Here is a 15,782-nt window from a genome sequence, read left to right as displayed (position 1 = left end):
AAAAAAAATACCTTTTTCCCCCCAGACAATTCCAGTGGTTCTTACAGTATATTATGTTTCCACTTCTGATCTAGCTCTGTGTAGTTTATAGCCTCATTTACTTTAATGTGCTACCTGAATAACATAATCATAGCTATAACTATAGTATAGGGCCATAAGGTGCATGCGCCTGTAATGATTTTTGACTACTTAAATGGCTTGTTCATAAATGGCCCTTTAATAATAACGGCAAACCATTTAGTAACTGGGTGACAAAAACAGGGAGTCATTCAAATGGGTCTTTTTTTTTTCCCCCCAAGTAAGATGTTTAATGTGTGGCATTGAGATGGAAGTTACATTGCATTTCTATTTACTCCGTCTTCTAACAAGTAGACTTTCGCGATGAAGTCACCCCTTGTTGACTCCTGTGTGTGTATGCTTCCCAATGTATTTGTCTTTTCCTTTGCCTCTCAAACAAGATGTGATTTTCATCAGGAAAGGTCAACCGAGTATGTATCACCAAAGAATATTTATGTATATGCCTAGGATAAGACGCACTTGAGTACATCATACGGCCTTGCGTATCAACGGCTTTGCAAAGGGTATTAGTGTCTTCTCTCATCACCATCTCCGATTTTCCTGTAAGAGTTTGAAGGAAAAACAAAATGTTTATTGTTCTAGGCTCTTTGGCGTGACGGGGAACTGCGCTGCCTGCAGCAAGCTCATTCCTGCCTTTGAGATGGTGATGCGTGCCAAGGACAATGTTTACCACCTGGACTGCTTCGCCTGTCAGCTTTGTAATCAGAGGTACTCAGATTTCATTTTGTCTCCTAAAAAACGATAAAAGTCTCTTTTCTGGCTACTTATTTAACAGGTGGGAATGATATCAGTGCACTTTATTTAAAGCGATTACTCTCTGCATTTTTATTTTCTGCAAATGTTCATTCAGTGCCAGAAACGAACCACTGAGGAGAAAGGTTGCAAAACGGCATTTCTACGTAACAGAAATCCTTCACATAACAGGACGTGATAGGAAATAAAATGAATTCTGTAAAACTTTAATCATTCTCTTCCTTGTTGTTTTCCTTTAAATCCTAGCTGGTCTGGCTCTGTGGATAGAGCATTGGCCTGCGGACTGAAGGGCCTCAGGTTCGATTCCAGTCAAGGGCACATGCTCAGGTTCAGGGCTCAATCCCCAGTAGGAGACATGCAGGAGGCAGTGACCAGTGATCCTCTCTCATCATTGATTCTCTCATCATTGATGTTTCTATCTCTCTCTCCCTCTTCCTTCCTCTCTGAAATCAATAAAAAATAAAAAGTACATTTAAAATATCTTTACTTTTTCATACTACTTCTGTGAGCAAACACATTTGCACTGAGGCAAATAGGGATTCATGGCAGGTAGTATTTATCTTGTTGTTCATATTTATAGTTGCCTTACCTCTTAATTTCTGTTTTTAATATTTTTATTAATTTCAGAAAGGAAAGGGAAATGAGAGAGAGAGAGAAGCATTAATGATGAGAGAGAATCATTGATTGGCTATCTCCTGCAGAACCCACATTGAAGATCTAGCCCACAACCTGGGCATGTGCCCTGACTGGGAATTGAACCTTGACCTCCTGGTTCATAGGTCGATACTCAACCACTGAGACATACCAGCCGGGCTTGATTTCTTATCTTGAATTTTAACCTTATTTTATATGTACTTTCTAAGTTGCTTCAAGTCTCTTTGCAAACAAGGCCAGAGACAGCTAATAATTAAACAATTATCAGCATTGGAGAGGCAGCATTGAAGAATAGAGTGTTGCACAGTAAAATCCTAATTCTGGTCTGAACTTTGCCCCTAATAATATGTCTGACCATAAACCAATATTAGTGCTCAGAACCTCAGTTTTCTCATTAATAACACAAGAGAGCTGGATTAGTCAATTGCAGAGAATTCTTTCATCTGAAAGGCTTATGACTTCATCTCATTTTTCTTTATTGAAAGTTATAACTTTTATTTCCACTGGGAACTATATACTACCATACCTATTTTATGTGACAAATGCAGAGGATATTAGAATATTAAAATGCACACATCATTAACAATGTATTTCAAAAATTAGTGCCCTTGATGGTTTTAATGGAAATAAATCCCGTGCAAGTGTGAAAACACCTGGACAAAGTATGTAATCAGAAAATATTAGTTGTGCCCAGTTTTCAGTTATTGCAATTTGCTGTTTTACTGTTCAATGCAGCACCTTCTTATGAGGCCCTACAGAGCAGTAGAAGGAATATGATGTTACAGTGAGAACTGGATTCAAATTCCAGCCCTAACATGAATCGGCTTGCGACCTTGGGAATGTTAACCTTTCTGATTTCCTTTTCACACCCTTAAAATAAAGATAGTAATGCTTGTCTTACAGATTTGGAAAATCAAATCAAATAATTTATATAAATACTGGGGATAGGTTCTTAGATATTAGAGTTAGAAATTAGGAAATAAAGCAATAGGTTCTCAAAAACTACCGTATTTTTCGGACCATAAAACGCACCGGACCATAAGATGCACCAGTTTTTAGATAAGGGAAATGAAGAAAAAAAGATTCTGAAACAAATAGTGTCCTAAAATATTTATGTGCATTAAAACCCAACATCACAGTCATAAACAAATGTAATCAACCCTGTAAACAGCAGCATTTAGAACCATTTTAGAGCCGGGCAAGCACACAGAGACCACACAGAGCCGGGCAAGTAAAAAAACTTTTTTTTAAAGTATATATGTAGGCTATATTTGGACCATAAGACGCAGGGACTTTTTCCCCCCACTTCTGGGGGGAAAAAAGTGCGTCTTATGGTCCGAAAAATACGGTAGTTCTTTTACCTTATAACTCACTGTACCAAATAATATTTCACTAACTTGGTTTTTACACAAGATATATAGCTCAAGCTCGGCTGGCATGGCTTCATGGTTGAGTGTCGGCCTATAAACTAGGAGATCATGATTTGATTCCTGCTCAGGGCACATGCCCGGGTTGTGGACTCCATCGCTAATCTGGGGCATTCAGGAAGCAGCCAGCCAATGATACTTTCTCATCCTTGATGTTTCTCCCTCCCTCTCCCTTTCTCTCTGAAATCGATAAATTATATTTTTAAAAGATATGTAGGTCAATAATATCTCTTGCTAAATAGATATTCAGAATGTGACTCAGTATACATACATTGCTGTATATAATTTGTCCAGGAAATAATTGAAGACGTCATCTCACAACATCCTGAGCCTTCACAACAAATGCCTGGAATCAACATTGTTTAATTCAATCCACAGTGATGTTTAACCAAAGATAAATAGTCAAATATGCATGTTGTTTATTGTATCTAAGGAAATGAATAAAGAAACACAAATATCCACATATCAATACAGACACAGTGAAAAAGTAGACACATGTATATGCATGTGTATTAGTAGTAAATTTAAAATACTTCTGTTTACTTGTTACATTGGTCCACTAATACCACCCACTAATAAATACAGTTATCGTCATGTAATAACATTTACTGCTTTTCTACTTATAAATGGTTACATGTTCATAGTAGAAAACTTAGAGAATACAAAGGGATAAAGACTATCATATCATAGCTCACTATTCTCTCACTATTTTAAGAGAAAATAATTTAATATTTTGGTGTGTAGCCAGCTGTACAATTTTTATACATATATGACAAGTGATATATAGCATATACTTTATATTATAGGCACATTTGAGCGAATTAAAGGAAAGTAACAACAAATAGCCCTAATATTTAATATTTGGCCTTTTTATGTACTATAGTGTGCCTTTGTACCTGTCTTTAAAAATTTTATTAAGCCCTGGCCAGTATGGCTCGCTTGGTTGAGTGAAATCTCGCGCACCAAAAGGTCACAGGTTTGATTCCTGGTCAGGGCACATGCCAGGGTTGTGGACTCCATCGCCAGTAGGGGCCATTCTCTCTTCCTCTCTCTCTCAAAACCAATAAAAACATATTTTTAAAAATTTTAAAGTTCCCGTTAAGGTGTTTTAAATTTTCTTGAGTTCAGTTTTATGGATATAGCTTCATATAATAAATCATCAGGTGTATAGAAAGATGGCATCTCATTATAATTTTAATTAGCATTCGTTTGCTTACTAGTGCCACTTTACTATTTCTTCTTTTAGGGAACTGCCTGTTTATGCCCTTTGTCCATTTTTCTATTAGGGCAGACTTACCGGTTTTATTCATGTTGTACACAGAAAATTAAAACATCATTCAAGCGCTAAACCCAGGCTAAATTCTATTATGATGCAAAGTAATTGTAGGTTGTTAATGCTATTTACAAATCGTATTTTATTTTATTTCACCATTGAAATACACAGTTGCACTCACAATTAAGTCTATCTCCTCAGTAGAACTCAGTCAAGTAAGACAAACACTCCTAAATTTTGACTCTAAAACTGTTCCCATTCTTATTGCTGCAAAATACTACTCTAATGTCATTATTAAAGCACCTCATATATTTCTGCGTTCGCTTCATTTATTACATGCCACAATGGGACTGCGTAGTTCCGGTTCTGCACAATTAGCACTTACTTACTGTCTTGTCACTTCAGCCCCAACAAGACAAACTTCTTTAATGCAGGAAGTCAGCTCATCTTCATCAGCCAAGCAAAGCAGACACATTTTGTTACTCTCAATCCGGAAGGCTTGCAACATAGGAGATTCTGCTTTTACTTTGACATTTCCTTAGGAAATCCCCTTTAAGAAAGCCATATGCCGCATGAGCCTCTACTTTCAGTAGCCGAATCTTGGTAATAGTATTGTACCTTTTCCAGAGAAACCTAAGGCATAAAGGTAATTTATAGGCACTTTCCCTTAAGCAAACTTTATTGACAACCGACATTGTATCAGACATGTTTATGAATTTTATTTAGCAGTCTTTCCATCTTAACTTTTCAATCAAAATATTATAGATAGCATCATATTTCTGAATATCTAAAAACTATTTGCAATTATAAACTTTCAGGATGGGTTTCCCTTGTACAGTACATACCTTCTCTGCCCTTTTTAGAAGGCTCTGGCGAAAAAACATAGAGTTCTGAATTAAACATCTAAAAGCTTCTCTATTTTGAAAGGAAATCAGAGGAAGGTTGTTTCGGGTATGTTGTATAATAACTGGAGTCTTGTTTAGAACTGGAAAATTCTGTGTAATAGTTAATGTCTTAAAGGTGAATGGTCCCCCTCCCCTTAGAAAATTCTGTGAAACTAAATAATGGTTTTATAAGAAAAGGAAACGACATGCTTGTTTGGAATGGAATGAAATGGACTCAAACATGTAGACTTGTATAACATTTCTCATCTATTAAAGGATAAGAGCTTTGTGCTTGGCTCTGTAGAAACAGGGGGGAGTGCAATTTAGATTCTCTCTCAAAGGTATTCAGAGCTAGGGGCGAGAGGGGACATCAGGGACTCATGGGAGAGTGTAATTAATGGGACACAGATTCATCCCAATGGACGAGAGGTCCATGCTGGGAGTCTTAGGGCAGCATCACAGGCTGATGTTCTGGGTTTCATGAAAGACACCCCTCCCCACCAGACTAGTTGGGATACAGGAAGTGTGTCTAGTCTGGGGTGGGTGAGATGAGGAAGCAGGAAGTAATGAGGAAATGGAATTCCCAGACAGATGGAGCAGCATGAAAGGCATGGCGCTGTGAGAGTGTGTATGTATATATGTGTGTGTGTGTATATATATATATATATATATATATATATATATGGCTAATATGCTAAGTGTCCATATGACCGGTAGCTATGATGTGCACTGACTACCAGGAGGCAGACACTCAATGCAGGAGCTGCCAAGTTGCAGTGACTTGGCAGCTATGGTTCTCAGGTGACACACACCAAAACCAGAGAGAAGGGAGAGCCCAATTCCTCCCATGGCCGTGCTATTCCACTTTTGGCCGTGGGTTATGTTGTTGCTGGGGCACTGTAGGCCCTGAATCTGGGTTACTGCACACTCGCATTTGTGTTCCACACCCTGTACGGCAGCAGCAACTTTGCAGAGTGCCCTCTCGCACTCCGGATCCCTCAAGGGATGTCAGAGATCCAGCTTCGGCCCGATCCTTGCAGGCCAGGCCAAGGGACCCCACCTGCCCAAGGGTCCCCACTCACTCTGCAGACACTGGGGAGGGACCATGGGATGTTGGCTCCAGGGCGTGTCCAGCCTGTCTCGCCCAGCCCCTCCCCACCCCGCAGGCCACCTTCTAACTAATTTCCTTTCAATGTACATGAATCCGTGCACCAGGTCACTAATCTAATATGTTTGGGGAATGAAAAGTAGCTCAGTGTGCTCAGAGATGAGACCAGGAATTTGGTAGGGATGGTAGTGAGGAATGGAGCGAGGAGCAGGAGATGAAATTGTAAAGGTAGAAAGTCAGTGACTAAAAATCGAAATGAATACAAATTTTCATCACTGCATCTAAAATACCTTTGTGATTGAAAGCTATTTGGTTCTGGAACAAATCCATCTTAACCAATATTTATTGACCACCCACTCCAAGCGATAGTACAATTTATGGTGGTATTTCACAGGGATCAAAAGAAATAAAACGCATGTCATTTTACCTCAGCACTACTGTCCAGGTTGGGGAACCTATTAAACACTTACAAGAAAATTTGAAATGCCAAAGCAAATGAATGATACAGGAACAAGTGCTTTGGGAAAGCACAATGCTGCCTGATCAGGGAACATTGATGGAAGGAGTGGAAACTGAAGAACGTTTAGCATTTATGTTCCTATCCCTGGCTAGGTAACATTCTAAGCAAAGATGAAAAAATGATCATTGGCAAATAATAATGAAAGCACTTTTTTTCCCTACTTTATAGATGTGGGAACTTATTTTCAGAGGTGTTAAGTAACTACCAGAAGTGTGAATGTATTGTGTCTTTACATGGTTTAAAATTAGTGCAACTAAGATTTAAATGCCTATCCCTGTGATTACATGGGCCGAGCCTGGTTTTTTATCATTGTATTGCATTATTCAGGCATTTTATTATTGCCTTTGCTATTAATAGATAATTTTTGAATGGGACTGATTCAATGTGTCAAGCATTATAATAAGATGCTTTATTATATTCTTTTTATTAGATTTATTGGGGTGACACTGGTTAACAAAATTATACAGGTTTCAGGTGCACAATTCCACCCACACAATCATCTGTGTACTATATTGTGTGTTCACCACCCCAAGTCCAGTCGCCTTCCATCTACATTTAACCCCCTTATACCTTCCTCTACCTCCTCACTCTCCCCATCCCCCTGGCAATCACGACACTGTTGTCCAGTGTCTATGAGTTTTTTCTCTCTTTTTTCTTTTTTGCTCAAACGCTCCACCTGCCTTTACCTAGCCCCACCCCTCCTGACTGCTGTCAACCTGCCCTCCATCCATGGCGTCTGTTTTACATGTACTAACTCATTTAAAGCTCAAAATAACCCCTAAGTAGGTATCCTTATTGATCTCATTTTACAGAAGAGGAAACTAAAGTACAAACAACTTAAGTAACTAATTCAAGGTTACACGATTAGAAAATGGTAGACTCAAGATTTGAGCCTTGGCAGTCTGGTTTTCATCTGTGGACTCCGAGTCCTGCTGAGGGCTATATCAAGAAGGGTATTTTATTGTCTGGCTACGTGGATATAAATGTGATTAGATACAGTTGTGTTATAGTAAGGTAGACTTTGGACAATTTCTAGCAGAACTCAAGGTGCATGTAGTGTAACTTGGGGCAGAAAAGAGTGTTACGAATGAAGTGTGGAATGACAACGGGCTGTCCTTGGGAAAAGAGTAAATTTGTGCACAGTTCAATAGTGATGGGACAGGGAGTATATACCTGCACCTCTTACTGAAAACAAGGTAAGTATCTGATACCTGAGGGTGTTCCATAGGAAAGTAAAGACATTGGATATATGTGTTGAATCCACCTCTTTTTAAAGTGTTGAGAAATGGAAATTAGTTATAATTGGCCATCACTGATCTCAGGGAAATAAGGTGACTAAGTTAACATTTTCATTTCTATTTCATTTCATTACATATTCCATTTCTACTATTTATCATAAACTTGCAAAAGTGACTGATACTAGAGATAAGAAAGACTGAAGTGTCATCTTAATATCTTAGGTGGAAAGTTGGGATTTGAGTCCTATTCCTTACAATATGCTTCTCTACCTTTCAGATATTTCTTATTATAATATCCCCACAATCCAATGATATAGCTGTTTTATCTTATCCTCAAAGAACTAACTCAGGAAAAGTATGAAATTTACTTTATATCTTTTTTTCTCACTCTGATTAATCAGAGTTTATGAATCTACAAATAAAAATGATCTAAATTTCCAGGCCTCTGAAGGTAAAAATGATATGATAGGATATGACCAAAAAAAACAAACGTTTTTATTTAATAGTGCATAGAATTAAGGTGATTGTCAAAAATCATGTTTAAAAATTAAAGCAAAATTGTAGATACATGGAGTTGAAAGAGGATTTCCAATTTTTGTTGTTTTTCTAGGGAAAAAAACACCTCAGCTGGAGCATGAGTGCTTTACTGAATTTATTTACTTTTGGCATTTTATCATGGGCTTCTTAGTTAAAATTAATTGCAACATTAACATAAATTGAAATTTTTTGAACAGTAATTACATATATTATTCATGCTATTTTATATAATCTCAAAAAAGATAAGTATTTTTTAAATATATTTTTATTGATTTCAGAGAGGCAAAGAGAGGGAGAGGGAAAGATAGAGACATCAGTGATGAGAGAATCATTGATTGGCTGCACCTTGTACGTTCCACACTGGGGATGGAGCCTGAAACCCAGGCATGAGCCCCAGCCAGGAACTGAACCGTGACCTCCTGGTTCATAGGTTGATGCTATAGCACTGAGCCACAATAGCCAGGGAGAAGTTAAATATTTAAAGTGGCTGCTGTTAGGCCTGTCCTTTTCTTCAGCACGTCTTAGTACTCAAGATAATCTGCAAAAACTGGTCTATTCCAACACCACTTTTTAAAACACAATATTTAAAGTTTACAGTGTGCAACCATTAAAAAGAATATGTACTCAAAATCCAAACTGGACTGTTCATTGCATCCAATAGTCTTGACCACACACAACTCCAGGATTTCAAGATCAGCACACGCTCTGTATTTTCAATCAACATCATCAGCGGGCAGTAATCCAGTTAAAAAAAAAAAGTAAATTCCACAAATAAACAGACCAATCTTCTTTAAAAGGAAAGCTAATTCTTTTCAATCTACTTTTTTTTTTTTTTTAACACCATTTCCCTTCTATCTACTTAAGCTAGAATAAGGATAAATTTCCAAAGCTACCCAGTTGGAAAATAAATAGATTCACTGTTTGTCTAGCATTCCAATCTTTGCAAATGTAAATCAGTCCAACTGCCCCTCATTTAAACTCTCAACTTCACAAAACATTGAAGGGTGGCTTTCGGTACACAGTTTAATCTATCCACTAAGATTTCTGCTTGAACATCCTCTGAAATAGACTATCTGATAAAGAGAGACCACTATCAAAGGTCAGTGAGGTCAACTTGTATAATTACAAGTAGTTTTACTGGGTCAACTCTACCAGACACTGCTGTTTGAAGGTTAAATTGTTACAATTAAAAATATATACAGATCTCCCCAGAGTTACTTCATTGTTAAATGTACCAGAAACTGCACAAGCATTTATTTCTGACCTTAATTGTATCCAAAGTGTCACCGTGGGGAAATTACACAAAAAAAAGCACTTATTTTGTTTTATTGCATAAAATAATAATTAGCTCCTGGGCACTAGCTTACGTATCACATCAATATTAAGAAGTTTGTTCAGGTTATGCCCTTTGGTTTAATTGAAAGTGCTCCAAGAAATGACATTTACTATTTTGTAGTTGATAAACTTGCTATAAATAAAGGAATATGGCCCAACCTTAGAGTCCTGGTGCTAAAACAACTTTCACTTCAGAATGACCACTTCCTAATTACTAGAATTTAATCACATTTTTATAACAAAGGGTAAAAGGACATTTAAAATGGAAAGCTTTAAAATGGGCTATTTTTTAATTGTTTGATTCATTTTAATGCCTTTGCTTATTTTTTTGTGTGTGTAAAGTGGATAAATGGCCAATCATGAAATCTTTCATAACCACTACAGTGAAATATTATCATTCCTTCTTGTTTTAAGGATCAGTTCCATGTTATAGATCAGTTCCATTTTCTTCTTTATGTGGTAAAATAAAATAAAAAATCCCCTTTGCTGTCCTATATATTTTCCTCAATGTTCCTATGATTTTTATATGTAAAGGTAGGGTTTCAAAGTTCGTGTACAATGCTTCAGTTGTTGACAATAAGGGAACTTTCGCGGCCACGCTTCCTATTTCAGGGAATTACCATGTAAAATTATTATTAGGAGAAAGAAATCTTCAAATCTGCAGATCTGAGTGAAAGGGTCTTAACACATTTTATTTTATTTTATTTTTTAATATTTTCAGATTTTGTGTCGGAGACAAATTTTTCCTCAAGAATAACATGATCCTTTGCCAGACGGACTACGAGGAAGGTTTAATGAAAGAAGGTTATGCACCCCAGGTTCGCTGATTTATCAACATCACCCTGTTAAGAACACAAAGCACTACATTCTTTTATCTTTTTTGCTCCACATGTATATAAGAATTGACACGGGAACCTACTGAATAGCGTAGATATAGGAAAGCAGGATGGATATATGAAATAAAAGGGGGACTGCATCTGTATGTAGTGATATTGCCCCAGTTCAGAGTTGAATGTTTATTATTAAAGAAAAAAAAAACATAATGTACATATTGCTGGGTTTTTTTGCTTGCTATTCCTTTTTGTGTCACTTGGCATGAGATGTTTATTTTGGACTATTGTATATAATGTATTGTAATATTTGAAGCACAAATGTAATACAGTTTTATTGTGTTACCATTTGTGTTCTGTTTGCTTCTTTGTATTGTTGCATTTAGTACAATCAGTGTTTAAACTTACTGTATATTTATGCTTTCTGTATCTACCAGCTATTTTAAATGAGCTGTAACTTTCTAGTAAAAAAAATTGAAGAGCAAATCTCACTAATGATACACATATAGATAAATCAAGTCTAGCAACATTAAAAAACTAAAAAATAAAGACACACACACAAAGCATTTTAAGCAACATTCACTATGATTGCCACCATGATTTAGTCTATCAGTGTTCTCTTTATTACCCCCTATTTTCAGGGGGTTAAGATCAGCTTTAAAAAAATGCATAAAAATTTCATCTTAAAGCACTTTCATTTTATATCAACATGAAAAGTGCCACTTTTAGAATAACTTTAAAGCTTAACAGTTATCCTTTTAATATTATGTGTGTGTGTGTGTGTGTGTGCGCGCGCACGCATGCACACGCATGCTCTTTACCTATATTATGGTTTTGCTGTTTGTTTTTTTCAGCCATTCACCCCTTATGTGAACTAGTGCCTTTGGGTATCATGTAAATTTTTTCCAAAGGGTTACTTTAAGAAAGTATTAACACAAATTATAAGGTAACTTAAAATGATTAAATTTCTTGTACAAATTTAGCCCAGATTGCTCCATAAAAGCTGAGTGTTTAATAACTTATGGCCTGATACATTTCTGGCACTAAAAGGATTTGACTTTAAACTACTGAGATCATGATAATGCACATTGACGCTATGATGATATTTGAGTAGTGAGGTTACTTTTGATCGGGCGACGTAGTATTCATAGAATCTTCTAGAAGAAGAGAAACAAAGGGATTGGTAAAAAGCTGAGAACTGGTGATTATATATTTTTCTGTATTACATGCCACTTATTTTAGTGTTTAAAAGTGAACACTTTAAAGTTTGATGTGTCTTACTCTTGCTTTCTGTAATTGCCCATTCAGTATCCATTACACTTAAACTGAAATCTGTCATTCCATTTTTTAAAGGTGAAATAGTATTCCCTTACCTACATGATAGCTGATAAAGAAGAAAATGTTCTAGAAACAGACATTATGGAGACTGATTATTTAGATTATAATTTAAGAAATTAAAAATGAGTCTATAACACCCTCTTCCACATTGATCACATTTTGCTTCTTTGCTTCTGTTCCCTAGTAATAAAACTACATGTTAACAATTTAATCCCATGCAGGCACAATGAAGCCTGTTTTTACTAGAGCAAATTTAGTGCTGTGGCTTTTTGTAATTTTTATTTTTTCTTGATTACTTGTATAGGAAACAATATTTCCCAGTGTTATTTACATACATATTTTGTCCTGTCGATATATGTATTGCAGATAAAAATTAAGTGTGATATCTGAGTTCTTGGTTTGGGGCCAAAATATTAAGCTGCAAATAATGCTGGTGTGGATTTGAGTTGTTTTAAAAATCAAAGCTTTATTATAGACATGCATGTAAATCTGGATATTGCCTCTCATTTTTAAGGAAATGATTCTGTGAAAAGTGAATATGTATTTTTACAAATGCTTCATGGTTAAGAGTGTTCAAGTCACATGTCCCCCAAATGTAAGATACACCCAGAAAATAAGATTTTAAAAAATAGCTATTTGAGGCCCAGAACAAAACTATTATTTTAGCCTTTGAGCCTTACATTTGTTTCATGAAAAGACTTGCATAGCCAAAACTAAAAACCCTAAAACAAAACAGAACAACAAATGGGTGCAGGGGGAATAGTGAGAAATGGCACCCAAATAGCGCCCTTTAAGAGTTCCTTGACATTCATGTGGATGTACAGTGTTAATTGCCAGTATCTTTTTCAAATGATCTTCTAAGTATTTAACTGGTTTTGCATACACTAAGATCAATATTGTCAAAAATACCTGTAAACTGGGAAGAAACCGTTCAACTGTCCTTCCGACCTAAAGACTAAACCACGTTTTATTAACTGCCTTTTATTTTGCATAATCCTTTGGGAATTAATTCTTATGCTTTTCCTACGAAGGAAACTACTCACCTGGATTAAAGATTAAGGCCTTAATCTCCTTAGATTATCATTAATCCCTATGAATTTGTGAAACAAGACAGAAATAGGCCCTTTTGGAAAAACTAATTGCCCATAAAGAGTAGCATTTTTGACCTGAAGTATTTAAGCTAATTGTCTTGACTATCCCAAGTCCCTGAATTGTTGTCAACTTTCCTCTTTGTGTTGTGTAGCCCTGATGTCACGTTGCTTGTTATCCGATGCCTCCAGTAGGACACCTCCAATGGAGCTTTGATTTCTCGAGCAGGGAGAGCTCCCTTCCTAATGTGCATCACGCATAGGCTGCCTCTGATGAAGGACCAGGAACCTTCAGTTCACCAGAATGCTGGCTGAGTTTAAAAGCTGACCTGTGTTTGTAATTTCACTTTCATCTTGCTTAATAAATATCTGCTGGATTCTTTCATTCGTTTTTTTTTTTTTATATTTGGGTTTATGTTTTTAATAAAAGGGGTATGACACTATTTGATTACTCTTAAAATTGGCAAAATCTAGATGGCATCTAGAACGCAAGCATTAAGTGCATGAAGAAGGGGGGGGAGTATGTAAGGCTTTTAAAGGGTAAATCATAAGCATAAACAAAGTAGCTCAAATGCTTTCTCCAAATTGTATATTTAAGGTATCTGAGCTAGGTAGTTTTCTGCTATTTACTTTTTTTGTGGGGAAAATAAAGCTGTCAACATGAAGGTAGCAATTACTGGGTGTAATTTTGAACATACATACAAATTTTAAGTGATCTTTCTGAAAGCAACTGTGTTGGCAGACTAAATTTCAAGATCTCTCTTTTCTGCATGATGAATTAAAGCAAAAAAAAAACAAACAAAACTCAATCCTACATTTTCAGGGACGAGGTGGTGTGCTTTACCTGAAACTGGGTGGTGAAGGTTTTATCTGTAGTCAAATCTACCATAGACAAGTGGCTTCCTTCTAACTATCCCTTTAGGCAAATATCCTCAGAATAGTCACTTAAACAATTTCATAAAAGTGATATAGTCTCAGCATGCTCAGTGTTCACTTCAGTAAGTTGTAGAAACAATCTGCATGTTTATTGTAATAGGCCATTAGCACAGAATGCAGTTTTAGCAAAAGCCTTTTGATGATTATTTTTTCTTAAAAACACCATGCTATGTAATAAAGAGGGAATATGCAATATGCAAATTGACCATCACATCACAACAAAGATGGTGGCACCCAGTCCCCTCAGCCCCACCAGAGTCCCCCAGTCCTTTCAGCCCTGCTGGGGTGGAGGGGGGAGTAGCAAGCATACAGTGGGGCCGGACTCTCCCTCAGCCCCCCAGGTCCCCATGGCTGGTCCATGGCACAAGCAAGGCTTGGATGGCAGCTGCCCAGCCACCTAGGGCCAACCCAAGGCACAGGCAAGCCTCAGATTGCAGCTGCCCAGCCACCCAGGGCCACCTGAGGCTCGGGTAACCAGGTCCAGATGAGGCTTGTGCTGCCAGCAGTGGCAGCAGCAGAGGTGTGATGGGGATGTCACATTCCCCTGATAGCTGGACTGTGAGGGCTCACCAGGCTAAGGGACCCTAACTGAAGGTAATAGAAAGCCAACCTTTAAAAGAACCTCAGATGAATTTTCACTGGGCCTCTAGTTCTATATAATAAAAGCTTAATATGCTAAGTGTCCAGTGGTCAGGTTGGCTATTCAACCAATCAAAGCATAATATGCTAATGAGATGCTAAATCTGCCTAACAGCTCACCGTGAAATGCACTGACCACCAGGGGATAGGCAGTTGACTGGTCAACAAGTCTCTATAATGTGCATTGACTACCAGGGGACAGATGCTCTGACTGTAGATTAGCTTAATTCTGGGGTCTGGCCAATCAGGACTGAGAGAGATGGGCCAGACACACCCTGGAGCCCTCATACAGTCCCTCCCCAGCTGGCCAACCTCCTCCATCTCTCCCAGCCCTGATTGTGCACCAGTGGGTCTCTTGGCCTAGCCTGTGCCCTCTCGAAATCCGGGAACCCTCAGGAGATATCAGAGAGGCAGTTTCTGCCCAATCCCACAGGCCAAGCCAAGGCACCCCACTAGATATTTCTTGAATGTGATTTTAATGCAATTGAAGGTAATAGAAAGCCAGCCTTCAATAGAGCCATGAATTCAAGGAGTATTTATTGAGAACCTACTATGTGACAGGCTTAGCCCAGAGCACTCAACCTCCTTTAGGCAGACTTAGAATACTAGGGAACCTCAGATGACTTTAAGGTGTCTTTGTACTGATATGTACTCATCTCAAACCTACTAATAATGAGCACACAAAAAGCAAATACGATCTTCTACCTATTCAGCTTGTCATTGCTCTGAAAGGCCCAGAAAATATCTCAGGTAATCAATGTGTTCGGAGAATTATCTCACACAAATTACTCATTAACTCAATAGCACATAATAAAAAAAGAACATCAATTAATTAATGAGTCACCCTCAGATCACTCTGATTACAAAAGAGCTCTGTTGAAACAGCGGTTATAAATGGAGCTGCCTCTCTTTCCTCATTGTTTGCAATTGGCCCGTTTATTTGGCTGAAACCAGTGTCATATTTAACACATGCCTGTAGGTAATTGTGTGATTAGTTTCACAAATGAAGAATTCTGAAAGTCGACTGCTTTGTAAGACCTTAGAAATGGTCAGGAAATTAAAGGAAACCTTCATTTTCACAACAGCTTCACTTGAAGCCAAGTTATTAAAAGGGTATTATCTATCCAAATGGTATACTTCTTCT

The 15,782-nt window shown here is 37.4% G+C and overlaps 1 protein-coding gene across 7 annotated transcripts in view; it reads left to right on the top strand.

Moving 5' to 3' along the window:
• LMO3 (LIM domain only 3) overlaps positions 1 to 13,506 on the top strand; it is a 58,828-nt gene extending 45,322 nt beyond the window's left edge. For all 7 annotated transcript variants that reach the window (XM_036457802.2, XM_045587804.1, XM_036457801.2 and 4 more), the window contains 2 exons: positions 661 to 786; positions 10,529 to 13,506. In XM_036457802.2, coding sequence (XP_036313695.1) covers positions 661 to 786; positions 10,529 to 10,634 — 232 coding nt within the window. In that variant the 3' untranslated portion in view covers positions 10,635 to 13,506. The remainder of the gene's footprint in view (positions 1 to 660; positions 787 to 10,528) is intronic.
• Positions 13,507 to 15,782: the final 2,276 nt, after the last annotated feature.

This window comes from Pipistrellus kuhlii, unplaced genomic scaffold, assembly GCF_014108245.1.
Source record: "Pipistrellus kuhlii isolate mPipKuh1 unplaced genomic scaffold, mPipKuh1.p scaffold_m20_p_3, whole genome shotgun sequence".
NCBI classification, from domain to species: Eukaryota; Metazoa; Chordata; class Mammalia; order Chiroptera; family Vespertilionidae; genus Pipistrellus; species Pipistrellus kuhlii.
The sequence above is the reverse complement of the archived record's forward strand: the minus strand, read 5'-3'. Positions and strand labels throughout refer to the sequence as shown.